A 23,796-nucleotide genomic window follows, 5' to 3' on the forward strand; every position below is an offset into this window, starting at 1 on the left:
GAAAAGTAATTCATACAATATTTCTATCTTAATAATTAAGGAAAACGACAAAATGTTTATGCTGTAGCATATAAATGGCAACAGAAGAATACCTTTTTAGGAATATCATAGCTACAGATATATGGCACATGGCTACAATAGCCATATAATTGTTCACAGTTTAAATCGAAGAGAACAGAAGTTAAAGGGTGATTTATTTCATATATTTTCCTCTCAAAGAAATCATTCTTCAGCCTTCCTCTTTCATTACAACATTTGCCAGGGTCTATAAAATTTGGAGAAAAGAATGAATCACTTTAGTTATGTATGCTTAGTAGAGTATCTAGCCCACAGTAGGCACTTAACAAATGTTTATCAATAGATTAATATTTCAAATTTAACTTTTAAAAGCAAATATGGAAAATTGTATGCTCCTATTTATGAAAAACAAAAGTATTTGTCATGTAAGTAATGAAATCTGAATCTCTTAAAATTATTCATATATTTTGTTCTCTTCTATGATATATTAGTAAGTTCTGTGATATTGAGTAAAAACTACTGAAATTCTTACAGCATAGATAAGGCAACAGTTCGAGTCACATCGAATAAAATAATTTCTGAGCGTATAGAAAAACTCAAGGCAAAGGTATAAAGCATTCTCTTAAGTTTTAGATATCAATGTTATTCTAAGTATGAATCTTGTCTATAAGCCATATAGACATGTTTCTATTCATAGCTACTAATTTTTATATCAACAGTAAAGTAACAGTAAAGGGGAGTTTATTTTCACATATTGTTCCATGTTAGAAAATTTTCTTAACAGTTTAACAAGTAGCTAGCCTACTGATTGCTTGAAATTTAACTATGGTATTTCTGAAGCTATAAAATGAAAGACATCACAAAATGACCAAATATATTATAAATTGTGTCAGTCCTTCCCAATTTTCTCACCAGACTCAACTGGCTGAAGGAAGAAAGTAAATAATAATAGCTTAAACATAAATATATATATATATATATCTCATCTCATTTTAAGACTTATGATAATACCAAAAGTAATTATTATTATATTAAAAAGGACATTGAAATTCATAATGGTTAATTAATCTGTCTAAAGTGATATATTGAATGACAAACAACGTGAGGTAAGTTGCAAGCCCAGGTCTCTAAACCAAATTTTAGTGTGCTTTTGATTACTCCTGTACTCCAAGTCAAAGTAGCATAATGCTCACTTCATCAAGCAATACTTTCTTCCTTTTGTATCACAAAGAACAATTTTCCTTTTCTTTTTTCTTACTCTTTTCCTAAAATATTTGCATTTAGAAATCTCATTTCTTGGAACAAAGGTGTATATAATCCATATATCACTTTTTACTTACTTATCTAATGACTTACTCCTTTCCTACCTCTTAAAGTTGCTTCAGGCAGAAAAAATATTTCTAATCTGCTTTTTTCACTTTCTGAAGTCTTGACAAACACCATTACTTCAAGTAGTTTTGTTTCAGAAATGTAGATTACAGACATTTGTTCAATGTAATCATTTATTTCTAAAAGCAGACAGAAACAAATATATACAGACTGGCATCTCTGGTATTTTTTAAACCTTTGTTTATTCCAATTTAGTGATTTCATGACACACTATTCCTTAAATTTTTCTATTTGAAATTACAGGAGTTAACAGAATTTTGTGTATAAAATGACCCTAAGTAGCAACATAGACATTTTTATAATAATAGTAATAATAATATGATAAAAATATACTCTGGCCCAATCTCCAAGTCTCTGAAATTATAATACTTTGATATTTTACATTCTAAATATAAAGACATTTAAGTTATGAAATGAGCTTTCAATTTATAATATACAATCATTTCAACTTCCACCATACTTCTAGCTATACATTTTTTGCTATATATTACTTGAAATTTAACAGAAAATATAAAGAATACACACAAAATATATTTTAGAGAATCCATTCAAAGTCAGATATCAAAGTAATTTTCAAAAGAGATATCTATATAACTTAAATCAAAGAATGTTTGATTTTTGTATTGCAACGTGACATTAGATCTCTATATTCCCAAAGCTCTTATTTAAAATTTCATTCTTTAACCAAAATTGCTCTATCCAATGTTACTGATAATCTCTTAATTGCCAAAGCTCAGTATTTCTTCTCAGTCCTCATATTTTTTTCACTCCACTTCTCTGCATGCTTTGACATAATGGAACACCTTCCTCTTCTTAGGAACTCTTTTCTTTATGCTGTCTCTACCTATCTAACCTCTCCTTTTCTATCTCTTTCCTAGATCTTTATCATTGCCAAATTCATTAACAAAGGGGGTTAGGAAAATTTATACCACTGCTTTGTCCTTTATCCTTCTCTTTTCTCTCTATACTGGTTATCTCATCAGTTTATATGGGTTCAAATATCATCTCTCTTTTTTTTTTTTTTTTTTGACCTGGCTATGTCCTTTCTTTTAGATTTTTTTTTTCTATATAGCTTTTTATTTAAAAGTTATATGCATGGGTAATTTTACAGCATTGACAATTGCCAAACCTTTTGTTCCAATTTTTCCCCTCCTTCTCCTCACCCCCTCTCCCAGATGGCAGGCTGACCAATACATGTTAAATATGTTAAAGTATAAATTAAATACAATATATGTATACATGTCCAAACAGTTATTTTGCTGTATAAAAAGAATTGGACTTTGAAATAGTGTACAATTAGCCTGTGAAAGAAATCAAAAATGCAGGCAGACAAAAATAGAGGGATTGGGAATTCTATGTAGTATTTCATAGTCATCTCCCAGAGTTCTTTCACTGGGTGTAGCTGGTTCAATTCATTATTGCTCTATTGGAACTGATTTGGTTCATCTCATTGCTGAAGAGGGCCACGTCCATCAGAACTGATCATCATATAGTATTGTTGTTGAAGTATATAATGATCTCCTGGTCCTGCTCATTTCACTCAGCATCAGTTCATGTTAAGTCTCTCCAGGCCTTTCTGAAATCATCCAGTTGGTCATTTCTTACAGAACAATAATATTCCATACAAATATCATCTCTTTTGAAAGGATTTCCAGACCTGTATATCCTCAGCATTTCTTTTCCAATCTTATATCCCCAGCTGCCTACTGAACACTTACAAATGGTTTTTTTATAGGTATCTGAAACTCATTCTATCTATCTATCTATCTAAAAGACAATACTTTCTACTTTCTACCCCAAGCCTTTCTCTTTTTCCAGTTTCCCAATTATTATTGGACGTTGGAGATGGAGTCTTCTCCATCTCTCAGGTTTTCAAATTCAAGTGATATCCTCAACTCTTCATTCTCACCCACTTTACATATCAAATCCATTTTCAAATACTATTATTTCTTTCTTTACAAAATATTGTACTTTTTTCTTTACCTAAGTTACCATGCTGGTGCAGACCTTCATTGTATTTTGTATGGACTATTTCAATACACTCCTAATTAGTCTCCCTGCTTTAAGTTTCTCTGTTCTCCAGGCCATCTTCCATATAGAAGCCAATGTGATTTTCCTAAAGCACAGATCTATTTCATCCCTATTTCTCTGCTTATTAAATTCCAGTGGTTTCTTATTATCTCTATGATCCAATATAAAGACCAATATAAAATAAAACCTTTTTACCACCTTGCTCCTTTTTACTTTTCTAGCCTTCTCATGCTGCCCTCTATGGTATAGAAATTCCATGTGCTAGCTGTATCTCAAACACCAACAACATTCTTATCTCCCATGTCCATGCTTTTACACTGGCTCTCTCTCCCTCCTTATTTCTGCTTCTTGATATTTCGGGTTTTTTTTTTTACAATACACAACTCAAAAGTTACCTCTTATATTTGATCTTCTTAATTCTCCTAATCATTTGAGCTTTCTGCTCTAAGGTTACTTCCCTTCTACACTGTATTTGTATATAACTATTTATTTACATGTTGGGTAGAAGCCGTTTTTGTGTTTTTACTTTTCTTTTTGTCCCTAGCACATAGTATCATTGTAGTAAATAATTATTAAATGTTGGGTAAGTAAATTTCCCCACTATTCTTGATAGAATTGAATACTATTCTTAATAAAGAATAAATAATGTTGTGTGCAACAAACATTAAGACATAGATCAATTATTTTCAAAGATTTAACCATTTTGGAAGACTAGAAAATATCAATCAACGAATACTAGCTATAAGTGAATATTACCTGTGAATCCAAGGACTTCAAATAACTGTGAAGGGTTGGCATTTAAAATGAAGATATGTCCATCAGAAGTTCCAGTTATCAAATATTGACCCTTCTGGTCATAACTAGAAAACAAAACAAAAAACCCCTCCTGATTATACATTTTCCCTCCATTATAATAAAAAAAAAATCTAAAGAGATTTTAGAGGTTATCTAGGCCAACTCTTGCCCAGTGTCTGAATTACTATGTAAATATTCCCTAAAAATAGTCATCTAACCCAGATTAAATACATCTACTAGTGAGTATTTACTATTAAGTCAATTCACTTAATAGAATCACAGGAATTAGAAGTTGAAAGAAACCTCTAAGCCCAACTCCTTCATTATGAGATTAGAAAATTGAGGTTCAGAAAGATTAAATTATCTGAACCAAGGTATTTTGATTCCAAATTCAGTACTTTACCCTCATGACAATATATTCTTGAGAGTTCTAATTGTTAAGAAGTTCTTCCTTATATTTGATTGGGTCTTATTGATGTGTTTATCCTCTACAGGGACAGATTCCATCTGAGCAGCCTGTCCAAGCTTGTTCATAGCTCCTCTCCAAAATTTGCCAAAGGAGGACCACCCAATAGATATAAATCCTTACTTTTTCCTAATATTGAAAAGATGAATAGAGCACATAATCTACCACTTATTCCTTGTCAATACAGGATCAACCTATTTTTTACCATACATTTCTTTGATATATTTTGCTTCAATTCTTCTTCATGAACCTTATGTTCATGAACCTTATGTGATTCATCCTGCTCACATAGATCTTAAGCTTGTCCACTGCCGGTTAGTGTAGCAATATAACAATATTGATGGAAACTGATATTAAAAGTTAAGTTTTTGTTTCAGGGAGAAATTTGGGATAATTAAAGGAGGCTTTCAATTTCTAAGAGACAATCTAGTCCTCTTTCATCCTCTTTTAATTCTAAACCTAAGTTGAAGACTATTTGAAGTGTCTCTCCAAATTATTTACATTGACAGATAAACTCTGTGTTATTCAATCGCATTTCATAATCTATACAATAAGTATTCTCCATTCACTTGGCTTTTCTAATGTAATTCATGTATAAGAATAGCAATGTTCTGAGTTTGATGCATTCAACACATGGTCATCGATAAACAGAAATATATGGAAGGCATGTGCAGCAGCTACACCCCACGTAAAACCATCTTGGCAGATGGGCTAAAGCAGGTTGAGGGTAACTGACAGACCTTGACCTCATCAATGAGTTGGAGGGATTTATATTCAAGCCTGTGAAAACTTTCTCCAGTTGAATGGAGATGAGAGAACAATTTGTTTTCGAAGGTCATGAAAGCAGCTGAAGCAGGCATTGCAGAGCTCTTAGAGCTTGGTCAGATATTGAGGAATCTAAGGTCATTTACTGCACCCAAGACCATTGCTAGTCATTTTGACTTTTATTTTACTACTAGATTCTGCTGACTAGAAAAGAGGGTGAGGCTGCTGATTTTGTGTAACTCTGTCTCAGTAAATCTAATTTATGAGCAAGTCAAGACATCACTCATGATGTCATTCTTTAAAAATGAAGTAGGAACTACAACAACAATAAGAAGCATCAACATTGACAGGGAATCCCTCTTCATTCTAGATACGTATTAGATCCCCTCCATGACAGGGATAAATGACTTTGGTGACCATATGTCTGTTTTATTACACACTCACAGTGTACTAGTTGCTAGGCTAAGTGCTGGGACTATGGAGAAAGGCAACAAAAATGCAGTCCATACTCTCAAGAAGTTTATATTTTAGTGAATGAGATAGTATGCAAACAATTAGATACATATGAGAATTATACAGAAGGTAAACCGAAAAGGCATTACAAAAGATATCCAAAATGAGAGAGAAAATTTTGTTATGGAAGCAATTTTCTGGAGAAGTTGGGAGGACCTGTGGTTAATAGTACAGAAAGGTCTTGGCCTTGGCAGAGAAATGGACCAAGTCTTTAATATAGTGAAGCTGAAAATGGAGAATGATGTGAAGGAGTTTGAAATGAAGTTCATGGTGCACAACCTCTATTCTCTTAGTAAAATATGAGGTAAGGAAGAGATAAAAATGACTTGTTATGACCAGATAGAGGAATTTCAGATTTCTAAAGCATAGAATATATAAAACTCACGGTAGGGACTGCTTCATGGCTTTCTGTGGATCCATAGTTCTTGGCACAATGAATGAAATCATAGTAGGAACTTGGTAAATGTTTACTGATTGTAGGAAATTGGTGCATGTGTGTTTTTTAATCATTTAGGAGTAGGGGACTTATGATTAACACTAAGATATAGAATATGTACTCTTTGTATATGGTTGAGATAGAGTTAGGTGGTCAAAGTATTTGAGACTGAGAAAATGGAAAGTTAGGGTATTTGAAGGTATCTGAATGATCTCTAATTCAGTATGATGGTTATGATAGTCTTAAAATATTTATTTTTCTACTCATGATGTTATTGTCCAGTACTAATTCTTTTCTCAAAAGTCATATTCAAGTTCCAGAGGTGGAAGCAAAAGCCAGGAAGCTTCTTGAGCTCTCCTTGTTTCCCTTGAAAATCACATGGAAGCAATCCTCTCAACAGAATCTGATGAAATGAAACCACTCTTCAGCTCAAGATAGATTGGAAGGATTTCAAGAAAGGCCAGTTTCACTGGAGTGAAAGGAATGTTCAGCCCAGCTCAGATAGTATCTGGGAAAGTCAGTGAGAGGGTCTTAATCAAGCAGATCACCAGTAATGGAGCAGATCAGTAGGGCAGACTCTAATAACAGCTCAGAAGGCAAATTTCTAGCTAGGGAAACCAGGCTGTTTCCTGGAAAGAGTAGATAGGGCTAGTACCTGGTGGCTCCTCAAAGTCAAGGTTCTGAGCTTCATGGGAAACTTATGATAGTGCTCCCTTTACCTCAAGAGCAGAGTTTGGCCATAATAGGCACAAAAGAAATTTTAAAAAAGAAAAGGAAGAAAAGGAAATGAACAAGAAACACAAAAAACATTAATCAAAAAAAAGCTACTATGGTGCAGGGAAGACCAAAATATCAACTCAGACAAGAACAAAATGACTACAGAGGAAATCTCAAAGAGTGATATGAATTGGTCTCAACCCCAAAGCGGCTTCTTGGAAGTGTTCATAAAAGATTTTGAAAGACAAATAAGAGAGGTAGAAGAGAAAATGAGAAATTAAATGAGAGTTATGTTAAGAGAGAGTCAACAGCTTGGGAAAGGAAGGAAAAAATTAACTGACGAATGCAATATTAAAAAAAAAATCCACTGAAGAAATCAATTCCTTAAAAAACACAATAGGCAAAATAAAAAAAAAATCCACTGAGAAAAAACAACACCTTGAAAAGTATTATTAATCAAATGGAAAAAGAGATTAAAAAAAAATCTTACTGAAGAAAATCACACATTAAAAACTAAAATGGGGCAAATGGAAGCTAATGACTCTATGAGACACCTCGAATCAATCAAACAAATGAAAACAAATGAAAAATGTAAGAAAATGTAAACTATTTAATTGGAAAAACAGATCCAGGAGATTTTAATTTTAAATAATTTTAATTGTTTAATAATTTAATATTTTTTTATAAATTTCATTTTATATAATTTTATTATAATTATATTTTATTACATATTTATACATCTATTTTTTAAAATCTATAAATATATTTATGAATGTTTATTATAATTATACTTTCTATAATATAATATTTCATATTGTTTTCATATTTTCATTTTATATTATTTTTATTTATTATATTATATAAATATATTATATATAAATATTTATATTATAATAATAATATAATGTGATAACAATACATTATTTTAATAATTAAAAACAATTTAAAAATTAATGGTTCACATGAAGGTCATGACCAAATAAAGAACCTGGAGAAAATTCTACAAAAGATCATCAAAGAAAACTGCCCTGATATACTAGAACCAGAGGGGGAAATTGTCAATGAAAGAATCTATCGAGTATCTCTGGAAAAAGGAATACAAGGAAAACTCTAAGGAACAATTTTGCAAAACTTCAGAACTATAATCTCAAGGAAAAAATACAACAAACTGCCAGACAAAAACAACTCAAATATCAAGGAGTAACACTCAGGATTTTTTTTTTTTTAATTTAATAGCCTTTTATTTACAGGATATATGCATGGGTAACTTTACAGCATTAACAATTGCCAAACTTCTTGTTCCAATTTTTCACCTCTTAATTTATTTACAGGATATATACATGGGTAACTTTACAGCATTAACAATTGCCAAACTTCTTGTTCCAATTTTTCACCTCTTACCCCCCACCCCCACCCCCTCCCCTAGATGGCAGGATGACCAGTAGATGTTAAATATATTAAAATATAAATTAGATACACAATTAGGTATACATGACTAAAATGTTATTTTGCTGTACAAAAAGAATCAGACTCTGAAATATTGTACAATTAGCTTGTAAAAGAAATCAAAAATGCAGGTGGGCATAAATATAGGGATTGGGAATTCAATGTAATGGTTTTTAGTCATCTCCCAGAGTTCTTTTTCTGGGTATAGCTAGTTCAGTTCATTACTGCTCCATTAGAAATGATTTGGTTGATCTCGTTGCTGAGGATGGCCAGGTCCATCAGAACTGGTCATCATATAGTATTGTTGTTGAAGTATATAATGATCTCCTGGTCCTGCTCATTTCACTCAGCATCAGTTCGTGTAAGTCTCTCCAGGCCTTTCTGAAATCATCCTGTTGGTCATTTCTTACAGAACAGTAATATTCCATAATATTCATATACCACAATTTATTCAGCCATTCTCCAACTGATGGACATCCATTCAGTTTCCAGTTTCTAGCCACTACAAAAAGGGCTGCCACAAACATTCGTGCACATACAGGTCCCTTTCCCTTCTTTATAATCTCTTTGGGATATAATCCCAGTAGTAACACTGCTGGATCAAAGGGTATGCACAGTTTGATAACTTTTTGAGCATAGTTCCAAACTACTCTCCAAAATGGTTGGATTCATTCACAACTCCATCAACAATGCATCAATGTCCCAATTTTCCCACATCCCCTCCAACAATCATCATTATTTTTTCCTGTCATCTTAGCCAATCTGACAGGTGTGTAGGTAACAGTCAGGATTAACCAAGATCTAATAGTTTCTACAGTAAAGATCAGAGGGTCTGGAATACCATATTTTGATAAGTAAAGGACATATAGTTACAACTACACACTGAGACTGAGCATCATTTTTTCAGGGGAGGAGATGGATCTTCAATGAAGTAAGAGATTTTCAATTATTCCTATTGAAAATTTGATATTCAAACATAGGACTCAAGAGAAGCATAGAAAGGTAAAACAGGAAAAATACTATTTAATGTTTAAACTGTTTATATCCCTAGATCAGAAAATGACATTTGTAATTCTTGAGAATTGTATTTATTATTGAGACAGTTAGAGGGGCATACATGGATGAAAGATGTGGATAAGAATGAACTCTGCTATGATGATATCAATAAAAAAGACATTAAGGGATAGAAAAAGGATAGTACTGGAAGAAAAGAAGAGGATTACCTCCCCTCTAATGGGACAAATTAGATTACATGAAGAGGCACAAAAGATCTATCAAACAGAGGGAAAGAAGGGAGAGGGATGAGAATTGTCTGAAGCTTAATGTCATCAGTTTTGGCTCAAAGAGGAAATAACATAATCACTTTGTTGGGTATAGAAATTTATTTTATCTTTTAAGGAAGTAGGAGGAGAAAGGGGAAAGAAAAGGGAGGGAGTGGAAAGAAAAGAAGGCAGGATAAAGATGAGGCAAGTTAGAAATCAAATATTACTAAGGAGGGATAGGTGGAAAGAGAGAACAAAAATATAGACAGAGGAGTACATAGGATGGAGGGAAATATAGAGCTGGTAATCATAACTGTGAATGTAAATGGGATTAAATCTCCCATAAAATGTCAGCAGATAGCAGACTGTATTAAAAGCATGAATCCTTCAATATGTTGTTTACAGGAAATACATTTGACACAGAGAGACACATACAGAGTAAAGGTAAAAGGCTGGAACAGAATTTATCATGCTTCAGTTGAAGTAAAAAAAAAACTGCAATATGCTTTTTACAAGAAACACATCTACAGAGAGATACACATAGAGGATGGGTAAAAGACTGGAGAAGAATTTATTATGCTTCAGCTAAAGCAAAAAAAAAAAAAAAAAAGCAGAGGTAAGGTAGCAATTCTGATCTCAGATAAAGCAAAAACAAAAATAGATCTAATTAAAAGAGAAAAGGAAGGAAACTACATCTTGTTAAAGAGTACCATAGACAATGAAATAGTATCTATACTAAAGGTATATATGCATCAAGTAGTAAGGCATCCAAATTCTTAGAGAAGTTAAACTAGTTACAGGAAGAAATAAATAGCAAAACTCTATTGGTGAGGAATCTCAACAACCTCCTTGCAGAATTAAATAAATCTAACCACAAAATAAACAAAATAGAAACTAGAGAGGTTAATAGAATCCCAGAAAACTTAGATATCATATACCTCTGGAGAAAACTGAATAGGGACAGAAACGAACACCTCTTTTTCTCAGCAGTACATGGCACCTATACAAAAATTGACCATATATTGGGGCATAAAAATCTCACAATCAAATTTAGAAAGGCAGAATGCTTCCTTTTTAGACCATGAGGCAATAAAATTTATATTCAATAAAGGGTCAAGGAAAAGTACACTAAAAAACAATTGGAAATTAAATAATCTAATTCTAAAGAATGAGTAGGCCAAACAACAAATCAAAGAAACAATCAGTAATTTCATCCAAGAGAATGCCAATAATGAGACAACATATTAAAACCTATGGGATGCAGCCAAAGCAGTTCTTAAGGGAAATTTTATATCTCTAAATAGTTACATGAATAAAATAAAGAGTAGATCAATGAACTGGGCATGCAACTAAAAAAGCTAGACAAAGAACATATTTTAAAATCCCAATTAAATACTAAATTAGAAATTCTGAAACTCAAATAAGAGATCGATAAAATTGAAACTAAGAAAAAGAAATTAAGGTAATAACTAGGATCTATTTTGTTCAACAGTATGCCAGCAAATCTGGTGATCTAATTAAGATGGATGAATATTTATAAAAATATAAATTGCCAAGATTAGCAGAAGAGGAATTAAATTACTTAAATAGTCCCATTTTATTTTTTTTTATGTTTTCTTTTTTTTTAATTATTATAGTAACTTTTTATTGACAGAATCCATGCCAGGGTAATTTTTTTTACAACATTATCCCTTGCACTCACTTCTGTTCCGATTTTTCCCTCCCACCCTCCACCCCCTCCCCTAGATGGCAAGCAGTCCTATATATGTTGAATATGTCCTAGTATATCCTAGATACAATGTATATGTGCAGATCCAAACAGTTTTCTTGTTGCACAGGGAGAATTGGATTCAGAAGGTAGAAATAACCTGGGAAGAAAAACAAAAATGCACACAGTTTACATTCATTTCCCAGTGTTTTTTCTTTGGGTGTAGCTGCTTCTGTCCATCATTGATTAATTGAAACTGAATTAGGTCTCTTTGACAAAGAAATCCATTTCCATCAGAGTACATATTCATACAGTATCATTGTTGATGTATATAATGATCTCTTGGTTCTGCTCATTTCACTTAGCATCAGTTCATGTAATTCTCTCCAAGCTTCTCTGTATTCATCTTGCTGGTCATTTCTTACAGAACAATAACTTTCCCCTTCTTTATTATACCACAATTTACCCAACCATTCTCCAATTGATGGGCATCCACTCAGTTTCCAGCTTCTAGCCACTACAAACAGGGCATTCTCCAATTGATGGGCATCCACTCAGTTTCCAGCTTCTAGCCACTACAAACAGGGCTGCCACAAACATTTTGGCACATACTGGTCCCTTTCCCCTTCTTTATTATCTATTGGGATATAATCCCAGTAGTCACTGCTGAATCAAAGGGTATGCACAGTTTGATAACTTTTTGGGCATAATTCCAGATTGCTCTCCAGAATGGTTGGATTCGTTCACAGCTCCACCAACAATGTATCAGTGTCCCAGTTTTCCCGCATCCCCTCCAACAATCATCATTATTTTTTCCTGTCATCTTAGCCAATCTGACAGGTGTGTAGTGGTATCTCAGAGTTGTCTTAATTTGCATTTCTCTGATTAATAATGATTTGGAACACTCTTTCATATGAGTGGTAATGATTTCAATTTCATCATCTGAAAATTGTCTGTTCATATCCTTTGACCATTTATCAATTGGATATTGGCTTGGTTTCCTATAAATTAGAGTCAGTTCTCTATATATTTTGGAAATGAGGCCTTTATCAGAATCTTTAACTGTGAAGATGTTTTCCCAGTTTGTTGCTTCCCTTCAAATACTCCCATTTTAGAAAAAGCAAATTGAACAAGCCATCAGCGAATTCCCTAAGAAAAAATCTCCAGGGCCAGATGGATTTATAAATGAATTCTACCAAATATTTAATTTAATTCCAAGACTATGTAAATTAATTTGGAAAAATCGGTAAAGAAGGAGTCCCACCAAATTCCATCTATGATATAAATATGGTGCTGATACCTAAACCATGAAGAGCCAAAGAGAAAGAAAATTACAGCCCAATCTCCCTAATGAATATTGATGCAAAAATTTAAATAAAATATTAGCAAAGCAATTACAGCAACTTATCAGCAAGATAATACACTATGACCAACTGGGATTTTTACTAGTAATGCAGGGCTGGTTCAATATCACAAAAATTATTACCAAAATTAACCATATCAATAACAAAACTAACAGAAATCACATGATAATTTCAATAGATGCAGAAAAAGCTTTTGATGAAATACAGTACCCATTCCAATGAAAAACACTAGAGGGCATAGGAATAAAAGGAGTTTTTCTTAAAATGATAAGCAGCATTTATCTAAAACCATCAGAAAGCATTATTTATAATGGAGAGAAGCTATATGCATTCCCAATAAGATCAGAGTTGAAACATGGATGTCCATTATTACTACTATTATTCATTATTGTATTAGAAATGTTGGCTTTAACAATAAGAAAAAGAAATTAATTAGAATAGGCAATGAGGAGAAAAAACAATCACTCTTAGCAGATGATATGATGATACACTTTGTTGATGGATACATTGTTGATGGAGTTGTGAAATGATTCAATGATGCTAGAGAGCCACTAGAGAATCCTAGAGAATGATCCAAAAACCTACTTGAAACAACAGCTTTAGCAAAGTTGAAGGATATAAAATAAAACTACACCAATCATCAGCATTTCTAAATATTACTGACAAAGCCTAGCAGCAAGAGATAGACAAATCTTTTAAAATAATTGTAGATAAAATATTTGGGTGTCCACCTGTCAAGATAAACCCAGGAATATATGAACACAATTACAAAACACTTCTCACACAAATAAAGTCGGATCTAAACTGGAAAAATATCACTTGTTCATAATTTGATCTACTTATTCAGTGCTATATCAATCAAACTGCCAAAAATTATTTTATATAACTACAAAAAAATAATAACAAAATTCATCCAGAAGAAAAAAAAAGTGCAAGAATATCAAGAGAATTAACAAACAGAAAAATACAAAGGATGGTGGCCTAGCGGTACCAGATGTAAAACTATATTATAAAGGAGCAATCATCAAAATCATTTGGTACTGGCTAATCAAATAGAATGGTAGACAAGTGGAATAAGTTAGATACATGTGACACAATAATCAATGACTATAGTTATATAGTATTTGAAAAAACTTCAGCTTCTGGGATAAGAACTCATTATTTTACAAAAATTGCTGGGAAAACTGGGAAATAATATCAGAAAATTAACATATGTCAGAAACACCCCATACTAAAATAAGGTGAAAATGGATGTGTGATTTGGGTATAAAAGGTGATAACAAAAGTAAATTAGGAGAACAAGGGATAGTTCATGTATCAGATCTTTGGAGAAGGGAGGAATTTATGACCAAAAAAGAACTGGAGCACATTATGAAGTGCAAAATTTTTGCACAAAACCAACACAAACAAGATTAAAAGTACAAAGCTGGGAAAAAAACTTTATAGCCAGTATTTCTAATAAAGGACTCATTTCTAAAATATACAAAGAACTGTGTCAAATTTGTAAGAATACAAGTGATCCCCCAAATCCTAAATGGTCAAAGGCTATCCACTGACAATTTTCAGATGATGGAATTAAAGCCATCTATGGTCATATAAAAAAAATTCTCTAAATCACTATTGATTAGAGAAATGCAAATAAAAACACCTCTGAAATACCATCTCACACCTCTCAAATTGGCTAAGATGACTGAAAAAGATAATGCTAAATGTTAGAGGGGATGTGGGAAAACTGAGACACTAATGTATTGTTGATGGAGTTGTGAAATGATTCAATCATGCTAGAGAGCCACTATGCCTTAAGAGCTATCAAACTGTACATAATCTGATCCAACAGTGCTACTACTAAGTCTGTATTCAAAGGAAAATATAAATGATGGAAAAGGATCCATATGTGCAAAAATGTTTCTAAGAGCTCTTTTTTGTGGTGACAAAGAATTAGAAAATGAATAGATGCCCATCAATTGGGGAGTGGCTGAATAAATTATGGTATATGAAAATAGAATATTATTGTTCTATAAAAAATGCTCAACAAACTGATTTTAGAAAAAGCTGGAAGATTTACATGAACTGATGCTCAGAGAAACGAGTAATACTTGTAGACAATAACAGCAAGATTGTGCTATGATCAACTATGAAAGATTTGATTCTTCTCAGTAATTCAAAGATTCAAGGCAAGTCCAATAAACTTGGATAGAAAAAATCTGCATCCAGAGAGAGACTTATGAAGAATGAATGTAAATCAACACATGCTATGTTCACTTTCCCCCCTTCTTTTTTTTTTCCTCTTGTGGTTTTTCCTTTTTATTCTGATTTTTCTCTCCCAACATAATTCATAAGGAAAGCATATTAATCAAAAACATATTCACCATATATGAACATGAAGCTTTTGTAAACTATAAGAACTGTCTCTCATTCCTTTTTCCTTATCTGTATTTTTCAACATTTTTGGCCATTCTCATCTATTTCTGCCTTCATATTAAAGTCACTGAGTATCAAAGCATATGCTACTTTCATTCAGACAGTAGGATTTGCAAAAATCTCCTCAGTCTTTACATTGTTGGTAACTAAACTGCAATGATTTTCATGCTGTTCTTTTTGTGGATATAATTTATCATGACCACTGATTACAAGATGAACAAATATTTCATAAAATATTTTTGTTGTTGCCTTTAGGTATAAAATAAAACCAATTCCTTTTATTTGCCTCTCTCAGTAAATCAATCTTTCATTTATCTATCACTTCATTTTTTTTCTTCCAGTTTTGTTGGTAAAAAGAATGTTGAGTGTATAAAAGGATGAAGGTAGGTAATGTTGAGTACAAAAGACAAAGAAGACTTCCTGGAATGAGATTTTTTTTTGAGGGCGTGCTCTGCTCTATGCTTAGAAGCATGTTCAGACATTCTGTTGCTGGTTATAGCCTGCTAAACTTGTGACGCATAGATATAATTTAGATTAGATGCAATGGGCAAAACCAGGAGACATTCAAAAAGCATTATTTAGTCAGGGCAAGCTGGGCATTTTTCTAGACTGGCTGGCATTGGGGGATGAATGACATGGGGGATGAATAACTGTGAACCTCTGGGTGGGGAGAAGACAGCAGAGCCTTTCTACCTCACCTGAAATTTCAGGAAGATGAGAGCACATCACCTGCCTAATGCTTCTTTCACTGATATATATATATATGTTGTTTTAAATGAAGGAGATTAGTATTGGCTATCATGGAAGTGTCCTAATGTCAGATTAAGTCACCAGAAGATCTAAGAATGAAGTTGAAGCCAAGATTTGCTGGAAGCCAGTGAGGAATGCAATCCCAAGTGAACTACCCTGATGAGCCCAGGAGTAGCAGAGATGCAGACATATCAGTCATGTTGCAGTAGGAAGTGTATTTATTGGGCCAAATTTAGAAACTTAATAAAATCTGACTACATTCTCCCCAGAGACTGAGGGGGTATGGGAAACACTTTCCCTAGGTGATGGGAGAAATGTCTGTATTTCTCTTATTACTACATCTTCTCATTAAATATCCCTTTGTAAAAAGCTAATTGATCTCAGTTGGTTAAATGAAACTTAAGTATTAATTACTGGCAGCTAACTGTGGGTGGAGGAAACTATATAATGGGATTTGAGCAATGACAGTAAAAGAATTTACTCCTGATCCTTCAGGAGTAGCCTTAAAATCCTAAGAGGGAAATGTAGTCAAGTCTGGGACCTGAGACTTACTTGTAAGAATGAGAGTTGGGGATAAGGATCTTCAGAGCTCATATATGAGCTATACACAAGAATAACAAGAATAAGGCTTGTTGTTATGTCTATTGGTTAATTAGTAAGGTTATAGAATAGTTAAAAATTGTACAATACTTAGTAACCTCTGTGCCCCTCTTTTGTTACTGTGTCACTATAGAAAAAGAAAATATTTGCAAAGGACTGAGAGTCATTTTGTATTTTTCTTTTGATTGTGGATTACCATGGCCAAAGAATTCATTATCAGATGACCAATTTATTTAGCTCTATACTGATTTAGGCTGATCCTTGGAAAATGTACTGGCCTATGGCTAGATCCTTTATTTGCCAGATTTTGTGATCCATGGACAGCCATTAAGAATCCAAAATTATCTCTAGTTAGTAATAAGACAGTGGAATAGTAGGACTTTGTATAGTCATCTGAATTTTAATTTATCTTCTACCTTTTACTTTTAGTTCTGTTTTCTGAAACAATGTAAACCCCATCTCCTTTTCCACAGGAGTAGAACTCAAAATAGATTCTGAAATAATCTTGAAGAAATATATGTCAAAAGACTAAAAAATAAGTTTTGAAAATGAACCTCTCTTCATGATGATGATTATTAATATTTTGTCCTTAAAAGACATAAATGGGTTAGAGGAGCTTATTCTTGCATACTTCCAGGGTACAATACCTATATGTTTTTGAGATGATGGGAAAACTGCCATCACTCATCCTTATTTCTTTTCTAATTTTATTCCCTTGTTTTGAAAGGGGAGGGCTGATCAAATTCACCAAATTACTAATTTAAAAAAAATGGGTTTCAGGAACAAACCTCACCAGAAATGGATCTAGTCTGAAACTATAGAGTAACCTTTCCAGAAATGCATTTTTAACTCAAACTTCTCTATAGAAATGATGATGATGATGATGATATCAAATAATAATGATGATTAGTGCTAGTACATGAAAGATGATAAAGTAGGTGTTCTTGAGTCATTTCAGTATCCAATTCTTTGTCAGCCCATTTTGTTTTGTTTTGTAAAGATACTGCAGGTTTTTGTCATTTACAATATCCCCATTTTACTCATGAGAAAACTAATGTTCTGAAATTCTGACTTGCCAATGATCACAGGAGTCAGGAATTTTTCTGAAGCAGTATTTGATACCATATCTCTCAGATTCAAGTCTAGAGACTCAAAATAGATAAATGACTTTTCCATGGTCACATTTAATGATAAGGTAATATAATCATGCTTATGAGTCATAAGTATCTTAGAAAGGGTTGGGAAACAAGAATCAAACCACTTAAAATGTTTTGTAAACAAAGTCTGATCCAGATGAAATTATTCTTTGACTGGGACAGGATGGGACTGAACAAGGAGATTTTGCTTTAGAGGTCTATTATGGCTGATATGTATTAGAAAATGATGTATGATACTAGAATCCTCAGGAATCTCTAGTAGCAAGACTTGGGGCAAGAAAATATGGTAATTCTATTCTTAGTTCAAAAACAAGGGATCCTCTCAGCCAGAAGTCAAGTATAGGAATTCAGCTGATTGAGAAAGTGTCTTCTTACAGAGAAAGGAAGTACCTTGAAGTAATGGATTACATCCTTTACAATTCAAAGCTGACTATCTAAGAATTTAATGGATATTTTGCAAATCATACACATCAAGTATACAGGAGAATGATAATTCAATAATGACTTGCTTGCCTAATCAAGAGAGTGATACTAAAGGGAATATAGTTTAAATATGGAGTATGAAGATGTAAAAGAAACATATCTCTTCATTATATACTTCAACAACAATACTATATGATGACCAATTCTGATGGACTTGGCCATCCTCAGCAATGAGATCAACCAAATCATTTCCAATGGAACAGTAATGAACTGAACCAGCTACGCCCAGCAAAAAACTCTGGGAGATGACTAAGAACCATTACATTGAATTCCCAATCCCCATATTTTTGCCCACCTGCATTTTTGATTTCCTTCACAGGCTAATTGTACAATATTTCAGAGTCTGATTCTTTTTGTACAGCAAAATAACAGTTTGGTCATGTATACTTATTGTGTATCTAATTTATATTTTAATATATTTAACATCTACTGGTCATCTTGCCATCTAGGTGAGGGGGTGGGGGAAAGGGGAAAAATTGGAACAAGAGGTTTGGCAATTGTCAATGCTGTAAAGTTACCCATACATATAACCTGTAAATAAAAGGCTATTAAATAAAAAAATCTCTTCATCATATCTCCTCCACAAAAATATAGAAAACTCACTAGATCAAATAATGATCAGGAAAAAATATTTTTAAAAGTCACAGTGAATCATTTTTATAGCCCAGGTCGATTTAGAGAGACAGAGATGTTTTTAGAAACTAAAGATAGGACCTGGCATTCTGTACTAAAGGGACTGAAAAAGGATAAAGACTAGGACAGGAAGCAATGGGGTAGAAAGATATCCCAGGAGATCCTTGTACTTCAGGGGGCAGGAACAGGTGTTATCTGGCAGTGCTGTCACTACTGAAACTGCCAACTAGGAATAAGCTGACCTGAGTCAGAAATTTACAAAGTTTACTGAATATACCTTGCCCTGAATCATATCAATAAAATGAATAATTCTGATTATATTAAATTTAAAAGGTTTTCCCAAATACAGCTAAAATTAGAAACAAACTAGGAAATCAGGGAGGGAAGTTTAAAGCAAGTTTCTCTGATAAAGGCTTCATTTTTCAAATATATAAGACACTGGGACATATTATAAAAATAAAAGTCATTCCTCAATTGACATATCTGGTCGACAGATATGAACAGGTATTTTCAGAAGAAGAAAAAAGTTCTAAATTGCTAATTACAGAAATATATATTTTTTAACCTATCAGAATGGTTAACATGATAGGAAAGGAAAATGTCAAATGCTGGGGAGTATATGGAAAAATTGGTACCCTGATACACTGTTAGTGAGGTTGTAAACCATTCTGGAGAACAATTTGCAACTATGCTGAAATGGGTTATAAAACTGTGACCCTATGACCCAAAAATACCACTATTCAATCTATATCCCAAAGAGATTAAGTAAAAAAGGAAATTACTTATTTGAATAAAAATATTTAGAGCATTTCTTTTTATGGTAGCAAAGAATTGAAAACTGAGGGAATGTGAATCAATTGGGGAATGGCTAAACAAGTATATGATTGTGATGCAATATTATTGTGCTATAAGAAATGACTAGCAAGACGATTTGAGAAAAACCTGAAAAGGCTTACACAAACTAATGCAAAGTAAAATGAGCAGAACCAGAAGTATATTGTACATAATATAGCAATATCATATAACAATCAACTGAATGTTATTCTTATTAATAAAATGATCCAAGATAATTCCAAAGGACTCAAAAAATTAGTGAGTCAAAGTAAAAGTCATAGAAACAATACCTAATTTTGTTAAATTAAATAACAATAATAAGACAGCAAAACAAAACTTTTGGGTTATAGCCAAAGCAGTCCTAGGGAGAAAATTTATATTAAACTTTCATCAACAAGAAAGAAAAAGAACAGATCACTGAATACAAAGTGAAGTGAACAGAAGCAGAATTTTTTTTCATTTTTATTTTCCTCAGTTATATGCAAAAAACATTTTTTTGGTTATACAGGAACATTCATTGTTTATATACTTACTATATATATATTTATATATTATTGTTGAGAGAGTAGAATCAGAACAAAAAGAAAAAAACCTGAGAGAAAAAATATAAGAAAAAGAAAAAAGAGTGGACATTGCTTGTGTTGATTTACGTTCAGTCTCCATAGTTCTTTCTCTGGATGCAGATAGCATTTTCCATCAAAAATTTATAGGGATTACCTTGGGATCACTGAACTGCCAAGAAGAACCCAAGTCTGTCATAATTGATCATCACACAATCTTACTATTACTGTCTGCTCAGCATAAGTTCATGTAAATCTTTCCAGGCCCTTCTAAAATCATCTCATCATTTTAAAATAGAATAATGTTAGAGACATTCCTCTCTCTGAGATTAGCCATGTACCCTTATATACCACATAGCCTTTCAGCTTGGACAGGGTGGGACCCAACGAAATAGAAAGGGTGCAGCCCTAAGGCAGGAGATTGTCCCACACAGGGGTACAAGAACCTAATAGGCTCCTTGAGGTGGCGAGGGGCGTGTCCTCTTCCTAGATCTCTTCCTCTGATGCAATGTCAACTCCATATGCCTCCTTCCCAGTGTTCCATCTATGGCATTTTGCCGAATGGCTTGGCACAGGGAATCCCAGAAGAGAGGAAGCATAGATAGCCGACCTTTAACTGAATTCTGTCTCTTGCTTCCTGTCTCACTTGCTGAGGTGATATCTGAATAAAGACAGACTGCTTGTACCTCCTAATTGGCTCATCTCTGTGTTTATCCAGGTAGGCTCCAAAGACCAGTAAGTAAAACATATCTTTTTCGCTTTCTTAATTTTTCTTGCTTGGGGTGGGGAGAAGAGGCTGGAATATGGCTAATATGGAAATGCTTTGCATGACTTCACACATATAATTGATATTATATTACTTATATTCTTCTTATTAGGTGGGGAAGGATTGAAAAATAAAGTTCCAAGTAAAAAAACTTGGAAGTCATTTAAAAAAATGAATGTTAAAAAACTTTTTTTTTCAAAAAGAAAAATGACCAGATATATTAGAACCAGAAAGTAAAGTAAGAATTTCAAATATTCACTGTTTACTTCTTGAAAGTAGTCCTAAATTTAAAACTCCTAAGAATAATATGCTCATGCTTAGGTCTTCCAGGTCAAGAGAAAATGCTTCCAACAGCCAGAAATATAGAATTCTAATACCAAGGAATCAAAGTCAGGATCATACGTGATTTAGTGGCTACTAATAAAGAAGTATAGAATTTGGAATGACAATCTGTAAGGCAAAGCAAGCATTTAGGTTTACAACCAAGAATACCTCACCCAGAAAAACTGAGTATAATTCTGTAAGGGATGATGGGGAGTGGAATGAACCTCTAATGAAACGGAATATTTCCAAGAATTCCCGATTAAACTTCAGAGGTGAGCAGAAAATCTGACATACAAATACATGAGTCAAAAGAAGCATAAAAAAGAAAAACATGAGTGAGCAATTATGGGGAGCAAAACAAGTTTAAACTAATTACATTTTTATATAGTAAGTCAGTCAATCAATAAGCATTTATTGAGTGTCCTCAATAGGCTAAGCACTGTGCTAAGCTCTGGGGATATAAAAAAGAAGCAAAAGACAGTCACATAGATAGGAAGTGTGTTTGAGGCTGGATTTGATGGTCCTAACTCCAGAACCAGTGCTCTATTTACTGCGCCATGTAGCTGCTCCTCTTTTTCCCCCTTAAACATGGCTAATGTAAAAATTTGTTTTTACTTGATGATATATAGTAGTTTTTCCATTTTTTTCACCTTCTTAATGTGGAAGAAGAAGGGCAAGGTGGGAAAGCAAGAGTTCAGAACTAAAAATAAAATAAAACCATTATAAGAGAGTTGATTCAAATTAAAATTATGCAACCGATTACAATGAATCTTTTAATCATAGAAAATGACATGAGTGAAATGTAATGTCAACATAATTTGACATAAAAGGGATATATATTATCACATCATGGTGCCCTGTAATCAATACCTGAGAATATCACAAAAGAAAAACAATAGGATATTTTGAAATATCTCAAAATTTAATATTAAAAAATAAAATGTTAATGGCAAATGTTAAAAAATGTTTCATTTAATGTTTAATGTTAATTTTAAAATACTTCCTTAATTAAAGAAGAAAATTATAACAATACACTGAAAAGTACGATAATACTTACTAAGAAGAAGCCTATTATGTTCCTTTAACATTCAGCTAAAGCTAGTAAGTATGGAGACCAAAAAGTCTTGGAAATGAAAAAAACACCTGGCCCAAAACTAGTATGTCAAAACCATAGATTCATGTTATTCCCAGCAAACATATAAGGTATTATAAATTGAACTCATTTCCAGCTATACTTACTGAACGTGCTGTATAGAAGATCGAGTCAAGAAGACACTATGAGCAACTTGAGGTAATGCAACATCAGTTACGTCAAGGAATTGGATATATCCTTCATTGGTTCCCACAGCGACTGAAAGTGAGGAAGGGCAGCAAGCCATATCATTTACCTAGTTAAAATAAACCCCCAAATTTTTAGCTGTAGCATAAAGACTCAAGTCAGAATTCTATTCTGACTTTGCAAAGACTAAATGGGCAAATAGGTGGCTCTGGATTGCAATATAAATAAAAAGCATGTGCCACATATCCCATACAGTTGTTGTGAGAAATGCATGAATATATATATTAAAGTGCTTTGTAAACATTAAAACACTATGTAACTATCATTTACTATTAGTACTACAGTCATTTTTGAGATGTGAATGACTAAGGATTCAAAGAGAAGTGCAACATGTATTGAAAGTATTCCTCTGTCAAAAAAGTAGGAGTGATAAATTTTACTGAGAGATCAAATCACATGAAAATTTTAATAATGATACATAAAAGTAATTTGATCACATCAATAATAGTACACAAATTATTTAAAAATCATTTTTAATATTAAACTATATAAAATAAAAATTATACTATATAAATCAAGCACAGAATCCACAGGCTACATGTGCCCTACAATATTCTAGAGAGCAGTTGGAAATTCAACAAAATTTAACAAAATGAAAATACAAAAAAAGATAATACTGGAGACTTCCAGCCAAGATGGCGGAGAGGATAAACACATCTATTTAAGCTTGATCTTTTCTCTCAGAATATAATTTCATGACAAGGCCTCAGAATTAGTGCTTCACTGGAAAAAACCACAAATAATTACCAACAGAAGATATCCTCAAAATTTGGCAGAAAAGGTCTGTTTTTGCTTGCAGGTGGGGATGGTTAGATCAGGCACAAACTGAAGGCAGGCAGCAGCAGCACAGCAGACAGAGTAAGGCAGGCAGCTCACATTGAGCAGACCTGAGGGGGGAGGGGGTGTGATCTCAGCCATTTCTGTGGGGAGAACTTTACCACAGTGTGGCTACTTTGCCCTGGCAATAAGCCAGTAGATCAGCAGAGAAGCTATAAACACAGGGGGTAAAGACTATAACC

The 23,796-nt window shown here is 33.0% G+C and overlaps 1 protein-coding gene across 3 annotated transcripts in view; it reads right to left on the minus strand.

Moving 5' to 3' along the window:
- Positions 1 to 23,796, minus strand: part of LOC100918759 (cilia- and flagella-associated protein 43-like) — a 201,538-nt gene that overhangs the window by 106,949 nt on the left and 70,793 nt on the right. For 2 of the 3 annotated variants that reach the window (XM_031955797.1, XM_031955798.1), the window contains exons 12-15: positions 22,678 to 22,826; positions 4,195 to 4,298; positions 1,386 to 1,526; positions 93 to 265 (exon numbers count right to left, since the gene is read on the minus strand). In XM_031955797.1, the coding sequence (XP_031811657.1) occupies positions 93 to 265; positions 1,386 to 1,526; positions 4,195 to 4,298; positions 22,678 to 22,826 (567 nt within the window). The remainder of the gene's footprint in view (positions 1 to 92; positions 266 to 1,385; positions 1,527 to 4,194; positions 4,299 to 22,677; positions 22,827 to 23,796) is intronic. The other variant, XM_031955799.1, reaches the window with a different exon arrangement.

Source organism: Sarcophilus harrisii, chromosome 2 (assembly GCF_902635505.1).
Source record: "Sarcophilus harrisii chromosome 2, mSarHar1.11, whole genome shotgun sequence".
Lineage (NCBI taxonomy): Eukaryota > Metazoa > Chordata > Mammalia > Dasyuromorphia > Dasyuridae > Sarcophilus > Sarcophilus harrisii.